At 33.8% G+C, this 14992-nt stretch overlaps 3 protein-coding genes across 4 annotated transcripts; all 3 read left to right on the plus strand.

Moving 5' to 3' along the window:
- The first annotated feature begins 2072 nt into the window (after nucleotides 1-2072).
- On the plus strand, nucleotides 2073-5158 carry LOC140807792 (small ribosomal subunit protein uS11m). The gene is made up of 2 exons (XM_073164757.1): nucleotides 2073-2274; nucleotides 4051-5158. The coding sequence occupies exons 1-2, from the start codon at nucleotides 2136-2138 to the stop codon at nucleotides 4683-4685; spliced, it is 774 nt and encodes a 257-aa protein (XP_073020858.1). The 5' UTR covers nucleotides 2073-2135; the 3' UTR covers nucleotides 4686-5158.
- A 1260-nt stretch (nucleotides 5159-6418) lies between these two features.
- Nucleotides 6419-8433, plus strand: LOC140808231 (acyl-CoA-binding protein-like). The gene is made up of 4 exons (XM_073165306.1): nucleotides 6419-6574; nucleotides 7744-7861; nucleotides 7952-8014; nucleotides 8134-8433. Exons 1-4 carry the CDS (start codon nucleotides 6563-6565, stop codon nucleotides 8208-8210), a joined length of 270 nt encoding a protein of 89 aa, XP_073021407.1. The 5' UTR covers nucleotides 6419-6562; the 3' UTR covers nucleotides 8211-8433.
- A 1190-nt stretch (nucleotides 8434-9623) lies between these two features.
- On the plus strand, nucleotides 9624-11750 carry LOC140808299 (ubiquinol oxidase 2, mitochondrial-like). 2 transcript variants are annotated; one of them, XM_073165391.1, is made up of 5 exons: nucleotides 9624-10132; nucleotides 10244-10372; nucleotides 10497-10985; nucleotides 11094-11166; nucleotides 11415-11750. In XM_073165391.1, the coding sequence occupies exons 1-4, from the start codon at nucleotides 9713-9715 to the stop codon at nucleotides 11151-11153; spliced, it is 1098 nt and encodes a 365-aa protein (XP_073021492.1). In that variant the 5' UTR covers nucleotides 9624-9712; the 3' UTR covers nucleotides 11154-11166; nucleotides 11415-11750. The 2 variants fall into 2 exon arrangements, with proteins under 2 accessions (XP_073021492.1, XP_073021491.1); XM_073165390.1 differs by lacking the exon at nucleotides 11415-11750 and having other exon boundaries at nucleotides 11094-11347.
- The last annotated feature ends 3242 nt before the right edge of the window (nucleotides 11751-14992 follow it).

Here is a 14992-nt window from a genome sequence, read left to right on the forward strand (position 1 = left end):
AAATAATCCTCCTTATCCCATGTTTGGTACCTTTTTAAAAAGACCATGATATTGATAAATAATTTTTTAGAGGAATAAAATGTCCCTTCTATTAGGTGTGATAATTTTAATTTAATGATAAAATGTACTACAAATGACTTAATTACCCTCATTTTACAAATGATTTTTATAAATCTAATATTTTTATTTATTTTTATATATTATATAATATGACAATTATATAAATGATTTCAAGGTAATTATATTAATAGTTTGTATAAATCTCAATAAAATTATTAGTATCACTCGATAAACCTTAAAAATTGATATTTGACTTGACTCAAAAAATCAAGGGCTCAATTATCATATTATATAATATATAAAATTAGGTAAAAATAAACAAATAATGCAAATACTATCGGCCCATGAATAAATAAAAAATATGAACTCAAGCAACAAATTTGAAATTATAAAATTTATTATGATAATGTTAATTTTGTCATTACAATCTAATATATAAATTTAATAACTCTTATTAAAATCATACCAAACATTAAATATAATATCCTACATCTTATTTATCCTTAACTTATTCTTATATTATTTATCACATGTTTATCATATCATGTGTACCAAACTATGCCTAAGAGAACATCAATAATAAAGACATTTTCTCTGTGTTTTATTTGAAAGTCACATTCAAGATTATATTAAATGAGTGGTGATTAAAAATTGTATTGAATGAGTGGTGTGTTTGAATCGAAATGATATTTTATATTTCATCAAGTGACCATCTCGTTTGGTTTTGAAATAAATTTGGTTGATGATTATGTATACCATAAATTTTGTGGGGGCTAGTACATATTTTTGGTTTTATTCATTTAAAATAAATTGATACTCATGTGGCTACAAGAGACAAATTTAGTCTCATTCATTGCCCTAAGAACGATTTAGAGGAAAAAGAATGTAAATATTTCATATGCTTCTGCAATGTAAAATCTAATGCATTGCTTAGGTTTACACACATTATGATTAGGGGTGAGCATTCGGTTAATTCGGTTACCGACCGAACCGAATTAGCCAAAACCGAACCGATCGAATTAATTTTCATAACCGATGAAAACCGAACCGAATTAATATCGGTTAATTCGGTCGGTGACCGAATTAACCGATTAGTTTTAAAAAAAATTGTGATTTAACTTCAATTATATATATAATTTTTTTTAACACTACACTTTACACGAATGCATAAAAATATAAAATCACACATATCACAAATATATATAAGTTTTATTTGAACACAATTAATACATATTATATCGATTTTAAAATTAAAAATTAAAATATTTATAGAAATTGATAAATAAAAAAAATTATTAAATAATAATATTTATTGTATCGGTTAATTCGGTTAACCGATATCAAAATTTTGAAAACCGTAACCGAACCGAATTTCTGAATTAGCTCGGTTCGGTCGGTTAATTCGGTTTAACCGAAATCTTGCTCTCCCCTAATTATGATATGAGTACGTGACTGAAATGTTGAGAAGATATTTAAATAATTCATAAGTAAAATATTGGAAACTAGTCATATTGATTTTAAGATATTTACAAAAAATAAAGGATTACATTATTATGTATTAGAGGTCAGAATAGTTTGAGATCATCCAGTATACCGACTTTGATTTTTGGGATGCCAAGATAGTATGAATACTACATTTAGATATATACATCTGTTGAAAAAAGATGTTGTCTTGTAGAAGAGTGTTAAAATGTCTTTATTGTAGTGTCTTTTATCATGACAACAAATTTTATAGCATGTTGAGAGACATTCAATCAAGTTTTTGTTGTTAAATAAAGAGTTCAGAGTGTACTTGTCTATAAAGCAGATCGTTACGAACTTCACAAGTGTGGATCCACTTACTAAGAGACTATCATCCAAAAAGTTTTATTTGCACATTACATATAAGTTTTTTTTGTCAATTAAAGATATTTAGTTTTAGAGAGAATTTTTAAATTTAAATTCATTTATATATATATATATTTTGGGTTTATTTGGTCTATGGATATTTAAGCGAAAGTAGTGACCAAAGGGTTTGTAGGCCGTAGGGTTAGATTTTATTTCTCCCGTTGGTATTGCGTATCGATCCCATAGCAATGATTTCCCGAAGTTCACTTCTCGGATCCATTTCTCGAGCCGGCCTATTCAACCAAGCTTCTCCTGCGGCTGGAGTCGGATCTTTTCGAACCTTGATTGCCCTTTCACAATGCTCACAGAAGATCGATGCTTTTCCAGGTTCGTTCGAAAATCTTCATACTTTTACGGTATTCAGTTTTCTTCAGTTAGAATTTGTGCGTGTGCAGTCGTTAATTGATAGCTCCACTTGAATGTTCATGTGATAATTTCTCCGTTCTGATGAACCTGTAACTGATTTGTTGAGTGCTTGGTTACTTGCGATTTTTTTTAATGTTTATGCGTACTTGAGTTTATGCAATGGAGGTTTTATTTGAATTTTAGAACACCAGTCGTTTCATCATTCAATAGCTGCAACACTCTATTAAGAGTTGGATTATCATTTCGAATTTGGGAGAAAATTAATTTTGATCGACGAACTTATGTTTCATGCTTTTTTTAATCAACAAGCATGTAATGTGCATCTTTTTAAGGAATAGTCTAGGGAAATTTTAGTGTCTTCATCCAGTGGAAAAGTTTGAATGTTCTCCTTTGGGGAAAGTTGACTGTTTTTTTGGGTGCAATCACCTAGGTGTTGTGTTAGCTATTGATGTGAAATTACAATTTTACAATTTCTCCGTTTATCTTTCAGTTTTTGTTTTAAAATATTTTTTGGACTCCACATTCATGGCATTCCTGTAAGAGTCATCCCTAACTATCCGCATAATTTAGTGTTATGGATGGTCATGTTCTAAGTCGTACTCCTTGAACATGGAGCCAGTTACTTTACTTGTCACATAATACAGTAGAATAAATAATTTTATGATTCTGCTTTTAGCGTGCACGGGCTTGCTTGCCCTTAATCTTTTTAGATTAAGAATTAAGAGTTTGTGTCATCCATGTAATTTTTTTGTGTTTTTACTGCATTTCTGTAGTAGATTTTAATATATGGGGAAAGCAATTTTGTTAATGAGGATGTGGTTGAAGAATTTTTACTAGGTGTTAGATAAGAATTAAGAGTTTGTGTCATCCATGTAATTTTTTAGTGTTTTTACTGCATTTCTGTAGTAGATTTAAATATATGGGGAAAGAATTTTGTTGATGAGGATGTGGTTGAAGAATTTTTACATGGAGTATCTTCTTTTCATGTAATCATAATAAACCAAACTCGCTAGGATGCAATCTTGCAGACAGCAAGTGTGGCACATAGACTTGAGCAGTTGAAATTGGATTCGTTACCATTTTTGTTTTCTTTTTTTCATCCGCCAATACTATTTAGAGAGTGGAAAGTTGAGGTCTCATTTCACTGTGAATGAAAATAGCTCGCTCCCCAAGAGACAATCATGCTTGTGCTACCGTAAAATCACACATGAGGGAAGTCACATGGTTCTGTTTTTTTATTCATTTTGGGAAGTAGATAAATATATAATCCTTTTTAAAAATCTGGAGCTTTTAGTTGATATATATATATATATATATATATATATATATATATATATGATGCACATGCACGTCTGTGAGCTAGGTCAATACAAATAGCCGGTTTGGCCCTTCAACTTTCATTCGATTCATATCATATGGATAATTTGGTTTAGTCCAAAGAACTGTACAGATTGATACTAGTTAATGAAAACAACCAATGGAAAGAGATCTGAGAATTTAGAGTGCAAAACTTGTTTAGAAAGAACAAACTGATACTCCTTAAGCCGTTCAGTAATAGATTGTCGTAAATGAACCAAATGTTACACGATAAAATAGATTTCTCTTAATTTCTGGAGATTAGGATGCCCTTATTTCCTAATTACTCAATTTGTAACAATTGCCGTACAGGGAGTGTTGCTGTGGTCTTATCCATTCTTAACATGTACAGTTATTTTTTCCCAACTGCATGATGAGCAGGTACTGTAAAGAACTCTAGGACTGAGACGTCTCTACAGTCAACAACTTTGGGGAATCTGGGCTTGAATTTTGGTGTGCTAGGAATACCAAAGAATGTTTCTTTTCCGAACACATTTTGTTGCCGGAGTTGCTTTCATTCTGGACCTCAAGTTGAGGTTGAAACAGGAAGGACTCAGAGATCAACAAACTATAATGAGGGGTTGCCTCTGCAATCTGGCAGTAATGGGTTTGGAAGATTTCCACTATATCCGAATAGAATAGTCGAGGCAAATGCGGATGTTGTCCACATAAAGCTTATGCGAAACAATGCCTTTGTCACCTTGACAGATTCCAAAGGTAACAAAAAACTGGGAATATCTGCAGGAAAACTGGCCGGAAAAGCTGGTAAGCTCACCCGATACTCAGGTGAAGCAGCTGCAGAGGACATAGGACATAAGGTAAGGCAAATGAAAATAAAGTCAGTGGTGGTGAAAGTGAATGGGTCGACCTTTTTCAGAAAAAAGAAGTTAGCAATCCTGAGCTTTAAAGATGGCTATTCGCATTCACGTGCAGATTCTCACCCGGTTGTTTACATTGAGGACACCACTCGGAAGCCGCACAATGGTTGCCGTCGCAAGAAGCAGCGCCGCATTTAATAGTTGCAACTGCACATTATACATAGATAGTCTGAACTTGGATAAAGAAGGTATTATTTTGTCACGCCAGTATCTATCCTTTGTATTGAAAATGTGTTCAACGTATCATCTATGGATGGGGAAACCGAAAGGGGCCGATTCTCTGTTTCTTTCTTTTGCTTATGCCGTAGATCTGCCCGTTATTTTTCACATCATTCTAGTACAATTGCATGTTTTGTTCTTTATAATTTTCTTATTATGTTCGGAAATTCACCATGGATTGAGAAAGTCTTTTCTCCCTTTTTTCCTGGCTGCTGGACGCCGCCGGTGTAAGTTGGAACTCTAAATCTTGGTTGTAGAAATATGCACTCACTTGGTGTGTGACTCAAGCTAAGGATCCAAGACCCGAAATTGTCTAGAATTGTCACTAATCCCGGTTGAGTAGCTTCTTACCTGGAAATAAAACAAATATTTCGTGCTCTTGCTTGAAGCCAGTCTCATGCTACAACTTGACTTGATATACATATAGTTCGATAAATTTGATTTTACAGAATCTCGACAGGGTCGGATCGGAGGTTAGCAATTCAATGTCTAGAATTTCTGCCCCTTTGTAAAGACTTACAATTTCGTGAAAAAATCAAGAACGACAAAATATTTTAGAAAATAAATATCATAATTCGATATCAAGTATCTGAAATCGAGTGAAATTTGAATCTGGCTTGGATTTACCATCTGGGTTCATATAAATATAAGTATCCTCAAAATAAATGTAATTAAAATTTGTCAATTAGTTCTGTGTGATATATAAATTAAAGCCCACTTGGTAAACCTATATAGAAATCACAATTAACTTGTGACATTTTAATCGAGTTGAAGCAAAAATATCACAAAAAAATTCTCTCGAACCCGAACAATCCAACTCCTCGAACCTGAACTCGAACCAACCCGCCAACCCTCTGTGACGTTCTTGGAAAGTAGGGTCAACAACCCCCAGCAGAGTAGAAATAGAAGAGGCCATGGTGAAAGATACTGTGGGTTTCTCATTAATAAGAATTGAAAAATGAGTAGATGTCAGATAGCTCTTCACCAATTCAGTCCAGCGAGCCATGCAACCCTGTTTTACTGATATCAAGTTTAATGGCCAATAATTAAACAATAATATTTTAAAAAAATAAAGGTTCATATTTTTTATTAATAATTAGAAAAATATTTAATAATTAAATTAAGGAAATGAAAAAAATAATAATTAAAAGGAGACAAAAATTTATGTGAGACGGTCTCACGGATCGTATTTGTGAGACGGATATCTTATTTGGGTCATCTATGAAAAAATATTACTTTTATGTTAAGAATATTACTTTTTATTGTGAATATCGATATAGTTACCCGGATATGTGAGACCAACTCTTAAAAGGAGGCTTATTTATTTTTCAAGGGGCCTGGATTTCAGACATCGGCGCCTGAGAATTTATTATTTTATTTTTGTACTATTTTATTTAATTTAAAATAGGCGGCTGGGGACTGAAACCAAATTTCCTGTTGGGGAAGTTATTGAAAAATCCCCAATCAAAAAATTTCTTTGGCTTCACTCACTACCCACAAAATTGTGGTACTATGTCATACAAAATGTGGTACACTTCATGTGAAAATGTGGTACACTTCATGTGGAAATATGGTACTAAAAAAGTACCTAGGGACTGAACACAAAAAAAAATGACGGCTGGAGACTGAACCCAAATTTCCCGTTAAAATATCGTTCCAAATGTTAAACAATATATAATATAATAACATAATAAAAATACTGCACGAAAGCAGCTTGTGCTTGAATCACTGGCCTGTGTTTATAGATCGAAGCTCACTAAAAATCGTTTCCGATCCGAGAAAACTGAATCGAAAATATGAGTTTGAAGGTATGGTTAAATTAATCAAACATTCTATGTAGAAATTACTCTTACTATATATGTATTTTTCGCAATTTGTGATTTTAAAATGGGTATGCATCAGTTTTTGAATCGATTCATGATTAGTACTAGATCTGTGAATTTGGGCTCGATTGGAGGATGAATTCTTTGAAAAATCCGTGGAAAAATCGGTCGATGTGGTTGATCTGTTGTTGGGGACAATTGGTTTGATTTATGTAGTGATTTATTCTGGATTTGTGGCAAAATGATTTCTCGTTTATCCTCGTTTTCTAAGTTTTTTTTATCCGTGTTCTTCTAGGACATGAATTATTCTGCTGGAGTGAAAAAAGACTACATCTAGAAATTTTTCAAGTATTATGTTTTCTGTAAATAAAACCCCAAAAATTATGAACTAAATTACATTTTTTGGGTGAAAATATTTGATATTTTAGATGTCAAGTGTTAGAATTTGTAACTTCCGCAACAATGTGGACTGGTATACATATTATTCTAAATTATTCTTAAACATAAGATCATTTTTCCTGTTGTCCCCTACTCTATTAGCAGGTCACACGTCTTAGATAATAGATCGTTCATGTAATGAAAGCAAGAATCCATGTTCCCTTTTCTGTATATATACAATTTATGCTATTAGTCTACGCTGAATGTTAGAAGTTCTTTATATGTAGGGGGATATCCCAGGGTCAGTGGGTGTAATACAGATATCAAATTCTTATATCTTAGGATATCTGAATTGAGTTTTTAACGATGTCACATTTTCGATTGTGCTTAATGTATTTTTTAGTTTTTAAGAGTTGTGGAACTACTCATACGAGAATTAGGAGTACCCAATTGATGAAGATTGGAAATCTAAAAACGAAGTATCCAACAAGTCGAATTCGATTGTAAAAGCGGAACATAGTAGGATATCACGGTAGTTGACTCAGCTTCCAAGTGGTACTGATAGATATCAAATGAACTAGTATACCAATTATAAATTAGTTTCATCAGCTTTGATCTTGATGAATTGGGCCAGTCGAAGCTGAAGCAGAATCAGCTGCAGGATCTTGTTTTCTTTCTGATAAATGTTTGTACTTGTAGATGATTCTCCTTGCTTACCCTATTTTTTATTCTTGAATGAATGCTGAAAATTTACCGGAACCATCTGTTGGCTTTAGGAGGAATTTGAGGAGCATGCTAAGTTAGCGAAGTCGTTACCGGATACTACTACCAACGAAAACTTGCTTATCCTATATGGACTTTACAAGCAAGCTACAATTGGAGACGTCAACACAAGTCAGTTTTTACTAAAATAATTTCACTTGTATATCTCTGTTCTCTTCTGCATATTCATGTAAAAATATATTCACCCTTGTGCAAGAACAGGCCGTCCTGGTATTTTTAACCAGAGAGATAGGGCGAAATGGGATGCATGGAAAGCCAATGAAGGTGTATTATTCGAATCCCAGTGAAACAAATTAACCCTTTCTTGTTATTCTATAACTACTGACGTTTGACAACTTGATCACCATGCTTGCCTCTCTTTTTGTTTTGTCAAATTCTTGCAGGAAAATCGTGCGATGAAGCGATGAGTGATTACATCACTAAGGTGAAGCAACTGAAGGAAGAAGCAGCTGCTGCATGATGATTTTCTTGAATCAACTGTTTGTCTTTGGTTTTCTCCGTGTTATGATGTTTGTGGTATCTGGTGTTTAGTGACCTGTGGTTCTGTATCCGTGCTTCGGATATATGTTATGATCGTTACGTTGTCGGCGAATTTTCGTACAGATTGTTTCCGTCAGGCTCAGCCATGGTTGAATTACATTGAACTTCTTGAACCAAGTCTAATCATATCAAGTTTGAATTAAGATTAACTCCGCTTGAAAATATGTTCCAATCATATTTGTGAGCATCTGAAACCCGACTCGAATTTCGACTATCATTTGATTCATACTCGATACTATCGAATATGGAACTAGCTCGAATATAATCGGAACATATTTTCAAGCTGAATCTGTTTCCTAATAATTTTGTTTGCGTTTGGTGCCACAACTCCTCGTATGTATATTTATCGGATTAGTTAATTAAATATGAAAGGAGAAAATTATTAAAAATATAATATTGAATGACCAAATAATCGAAAGAGGAAGGAATAAAATTATATTATTTCCTATTCTATGTCGGGGATACGTAGATTATCTATATCATATTATGTAATAATTATAAAAATGGTATGCGTGTATTAGGTAATTAGTTGTGTATCATATGACAGTAATATATAATATCGTGGAGATTTGTTTTATTAGTAATAATTAATTAGGGAGATCGGAATATGAGAATTTGTCAACCGAATAAGTCTCTTATGAGACGGTCTCACGAATATTTATCTATGAAACGGGTCAATCCTACCGATATTCACAATAAAAAGTAATACTCTTAGTATAAAAAATAATATTTTTTCATGGATGACTCAATAAAAGATATATCTCACAAAATACGATCTGTGAGACCGTCTCACACAAATTTTTACATTTTCATCCTTACACCAACTTTGGACGCACGCAACTTCTTCTAAACTTGCTCTCCAAGAAAACAATATCTAGGTCATAAATGCTAACATGTAAGTTTCCTATATTGCCCCTTAATTATTACCAAGTCCTAATCAATAAAGTTTTTAAAATCTTTTTTTTTCAAAAAAAATATTTTAAAAAAAATTTCTCTTTCTATTATATAACTTGATAAAAAAATTGTGATATATTTAGTTTCTGATATCATATAAAAACGTATATTTTAATTCTAAAAGTTCAGATTATATTAATTTTCTTTTATTTAAAAAATAAAAACATATAAATACTTGTTTATGGGCATGTCCGTTATTGTCATTTCAAATGGTTCTAGAGTGCGTGCAGTCCACCTTCGGATATCCAAGGTCAAAACTGGCAAGCCACCATTGATTGAGCGTGCTTTCTTGCGGCTTCCTAACGATACGTTCGCGTAATATTACCGCAATACCCCTCACTATAAATTCCATGCAGCCCCCGATTGATATTTCAGACAAATCTTCGGAGAATATATCACAAACTTGTGCTTCAAGTTCTTCACGAATTCTCATAAATTTTCTTTACTTCGATTTGATTCTCAGAAAGGATGATGATTATCAGGAGCAGAGCCATCTGGGCGGCGAAATCGGCGCTACACCACGCTGGCCCGCGATACTTTTCCGCCACCACAGCACTCGGTCGTGCTGCGAAGGACGCAGCATCGCTAAGCTGGGGATACACTAACGGCGGCGCTGCCGGTTTTTTGAGCAGAAATGTCGAAAATCATTCGGGGAAGACATGGACGAGGTTTCAGGCTGTGGGGGTCCGTAAATGCAGCACTCTGACCTTGGGTGAAAAGCAACGGCAGGAGGAGGAGGAGGAGAAGGTGCAAGGCGGAGCATCTGTAGGCGCCGCTGCTTGCGGTGGTGGGAATGGTAACAAGGGTCTAGTGGTCAGTTACTGGGGCGTTGAACCTGCCAAGATTACTAAGGAAGATGGCACGGAATGGAAGTGGAACTGCTTCAGGGTAAAAAAAATTATTATGATGTTTTTTCTTGTTACAGATTAATCTTTTTTATTCCTTTTTTCGAGATTTTGTGAATTAATACTGTTGGGAAATTAATGATAAAATAATCAGCCATGGGAGACGTACAAAAGTAATACGTCGATAGATCTGAAGAAACATCATGCACCGGTGACATGGATGGACAAGATGGCGTTTTGGACAGTCAAGGCTCTTAGATTACCCACTGATTTATTTTTTCAGGTATTGGTTTGAACTTTGATTCAATGTCTTTGGCCATGAAAATATGAAGTGAAGAAGAATTATGAATCGGGTGACAATTTTAAATCAAGTTAGGATCTTGTAAAAAAACGTTTAACCTTTACAGAAGCGGTACGGATGCCGGGCAATGATGTTAGAAACAGTGGCAGCAGTTCCCGGCATGGTCGGAGGCATGTTGCTGCACTGCAAGTCCCTGCGCCGATTCGAGCACAGCGGTGGCTGGATCAAAGCATTGCTAGAAGAAGCAGAGAATGAAAGAATGCATCTGATGACATTCATGGAGGTGTCCCAACCTCGATGGTACGAGCGAGCCTTGGTGTTCACGGTCCAGGGAGTCTTCTTCAACGCCTACTTCCTCGCGTATCTGGTTTCCCCCAAAATGGCTCACCGGATAGTGGGGTACTTGGAGGAGGAAGCCATTCACTCATACACTGAGTTCTTGAAGGAGCTGGACAAGGGGAATATTGAGAATGTGCCAGCACCAGCTATTGCTCTTGACTACTGGCGCTTGCCCCCGGGGTCGACTCTCCGTGATGTAGTCATGGTGATTCGTGCGGACGAGGCTCATCACCGCGATGTTAACCATTTCGCATCGGTACATCCATAATTTTTAGCCTGATTTATCAATGTATTAAGGCCAAGACACACAAAAATCTTGCTTCCGGCCTGGACTGATTTCTAACTAAGTCACATTTGTTTGTAGGACATACATTATCAGGGACATGAACTGAAAGCAGCTCCAGCACCACTTGGATATCATTGATTCTTACATAGAGGTCTTGTTATTATTATATATCGTATTAATTACTACTAAAACTCACTGAAAAGAAAAAAAGAAAGAGACCTGCAAGGGATATGAACAGTGGATGTAATAGTTTTTAGTTTGTTAAGCTTTTTATGTTCTGGATTTTGTATTGACAAAATGGTTTATCTTCTTGAAGAGTATTTAGTATTTACTATTACCATTGTTGCTACTGCTGTTATTTTTATTTTTAATTTGATGAATCATGGTTTAAATTCGCAGGGTTATGACTTACTGCCTGAAGCAGCCTCCTGCTGTAAGCAAAATTGAAAGGAAGCTGCTTCTTTGAATATACAAAACAAGGATGCCAATTTTGTGCATCTTTTTTGTCTCTATTTGTTTCTGAAAAGATAAACCGACCCAATATACAAAACTTCAACACAATCAATATCCATGCAATTTTGTGAGAGATTGAAGATTAAGTAGTATTTTTAAACACCTATGTTACATTAAAGATTGAGTGGCACACTTTTAATATCTTTGTTACCATAAAGCAAAGCCAAAATGAAACCAACAAGAAACTCAAGCTGATCAGGAAAGGCTAGAGCATTCCTTGTACATCATTAATTGAAACAGGCCTGTGTTCGGAACATAACTCTTAGTTAACAGTCCCTGTCCCTCAGTGAACGAGACATTTCTGTAGTTGGTTGATGTCGAACCGGTTTCGTAATGCTTGCCACGCCAAGACATTCATCGACGAGCATCCATTCGCCTAAAGAAGAGGATTCGATGAAACTAGTCAAGGAATTTACATTAACAGATCCATTAATACATGACAAAGTGAGCCTCTGACATAATGAAATCTCGAAGACAATTTGGCAGGAATAAATCAAGTCATTGGATATATATATATATATATATATATATATATATATATATATATATATATATATATATAAACACACACACACACACATTAGTGAATTAGAACACCTTGAGGAGTATTTTTCGGTCATTTTGATGTGTTCATCAACTGAATATTCTGTTAAATTAATAACAAGCCAATTATTGACTGTGGAATTTCGATAGCTTGATGCAAACTATTTTTTATTCGATTAATGATGTAATTAGTTTTGACAATTTTATAGTGATATATGTTTACCATCCTCAAACAGTCAACTATATATACCATGAAATAATTCTTTGTGTTGTTAGAATGAATTTATCTTTTAAACTTTATTTCTGTATTATCATTTAATTTTACCAAAATACTATTTTATAAAATTATACTCTTGAGCTCCCGTAATCAATAATTGATGGTATGATGATGTGAATCCTTGTACGAATGAAAAACAAACACGATTATTCGAACCGCGCCCTCAATTCAATAACGTTAAAAGGGATTCGTGTTGTATCCCGATCTTTTGAATCAAGTGTGTGCGTGATTTTCACCTCTAAACTATTAAAAGCTTAACAACAAATAATCACAAAGAAACAACCGAAACTCGAAAGAACTTTCAAAGAACAAGCCCTTGACAATCCGTGTAAGAACGATCGACTCACAAAGTAAAAATTTTGATAAGTTTGATTTTAAATGCAAAGCAAGAAGCTTTTGGGTTGTTTGAGAGAAAGCTCGAGAACAATCAATATTCTGAAAAAAATATATTCAAAATTCGTCCAAATATACATATCAAATCAAAAATTAAAAGATAACTTCCTAAATTATCTAATGTATAAAATAAAGTAAAAATCGAGTTTTTCCGCTCTCCAAGAGCCGCGACACTGATCCAGAAGCGCTCAGACGCTGAATTCTCGTGCAGGGTAGCGCCTAGGCGCTACATTCTAGCACCTAAGCGCTAGGTGTTGTAATCCTAGCGCTGCGACGCTGCATTCCAGGCGTTGTGGCACTGATCCACCCATATTACTCCGCACTTAATAACACTCATTTGGTCTCCAAGGTCACTTCCATGCAACATGAATCCTCCTAGTTAGGCTCGAAACTTTGTGTGCAAGCTCTCCCCGATTGCTTACGAGTCCATTCAATGCGTCCTTGAATTTCTTCATTCGTCCTCTCGTGATTGATCCCTCCGGCAATTCTAAAGGGTCTCATGTCTTCCTCGGAGCTTGGCCTTCAATGATCGCATCATATGAGAGATCTATAAATACCAACGATTGAGTTCCCTAAACACATACCCCATATGAACAAAAATACACCATCTACGGAGAGAGTTGGAGTCCTCAGAAGACTTTCAGAGGAAAACAGAATATTTACAAATCATTCAATGGATGAAGGTAATACTTTATCCGCTTCTGCATATTTGTTTATTATGTTCATCGATGTGTAGAAATATCTTTTTTGAGAAAAACTCTAATATACTATATTAGAGCCATGATACAATATAATTTCTTTCATTTTTTTGAAAATCATATAACATGATCTTTTGGAAAAATTTATTTCTGGAAATTTGCATAAGAAACGTGAAGCTTGAAGTTCGGATATCATAATAATAAGAAATTTACAATAAAATTTCTCCTGAGTATGACCGATAGGATAACTTTGTTCTCAATTGAAGTCTTGAAGACCATAATTTGTTTATGAGATTTTTATATGAAACTCTGGGATTGAAAATTGTTTCTGAAAATTTAAAATAGTTGAAAAAGATAATTGTTTTCAATTTTACAAAGCTGTAGGAATCAAATTAATGATAACATGAGGGTTGTCGGCACACGAAGTACAACTTTTGGAAAAAATTCAAAGCAATCACGTGAATGTACTTATTTAAATTTTGAAAACTAAAATTGTATCGGACTATGGGTACGAACTTGATTGGAAATTAAATCCAAATTTAAAATTTTTGCTCTTTCAAAAGTAAAAATTTTAATTTGGAATATTTTCAAATTAATAAAATGTGACTTGGAATTATATTTTAAAAATTTCAAGTTCCATGAAATTTTCAATATGTAAAATATTATGGGTATTTATTTGATGAACGTGCAAATTTAATATTATGCTTGCATTTAATATTATGCTTGCATTTGTTCTTGAAATTTTTAAATGCAAATTATATTGAAATATTTTGGTACTTCAATATTCATATTAAATTGTTTATAATTTTTAATGAACATATCAAGTAAAATGTGAAATAGAAATAATTTAGGAACAGTTTTGGCTTATAAAGATTTACATAAATGTAGATAATTAAGTTGAATAATAATTATAAGGTGACATAAGAAAACATGATCTAATGGAGTTCTTCATAGACCAATTTAAACTGCATTGACTTGCCACTGTTCTGTTAGAATTTTTCTCAAAAATCATGTTTCTAAACATTGATGAACGTGATAAATAAATATGCAGAAGCAAATCAAATATTACATATACCATTGAATGATTTTGTAAATATTTTTCTTTCATCCGATTAAAGTTTTCTAAACTCTCCAACTCTCTTTGCAGATGGTGTATTTTGTTTTCTGAGGTGTGTACTTAGGAACCACAATGATTGATATTTATGAGTCTCTCGTACCATCAATAAATGATTGTGGTACCATGAGAATTAAAAAAAGGCGTATATGTTTCTCAAATTTCTAACGTTGAGGTTACCTATGCACAATTAATCTAAAGATGTAGGTTATGGTTGTCCTCGCTGACAACACAATTGATTTCCCCTTCTTTTATTTTGGTATAGGTCACAATTTTATTCGTCCAAATTCAAATCTTTCTTACATTCTCCCATTTGGCCCATACACATATCATTCACCATAGAAGAAAAAATGCATGAATCATAGCGATAAGTCCTGTGAAAAAGAGAATTATCTTACATGTATCACAATATATTATGTATCTCAAATCTTTGTAACTT

Source organism: Primulina eburnea, chromosome 12, assembly GCF_022965805.1.
Source record: "Primulina eburnea isolate SZY01 chromosome 12, ASM2296580v1, whole genome shotgun sequence".
Classification (NCBI taxonomy): domain Eukaryota; kingdom Viridiplantae; phylum Streptophyta; class Magnoliopsida; order Lamiales; family Gesneriaceae; genus Primulina; species Primulina eburnea.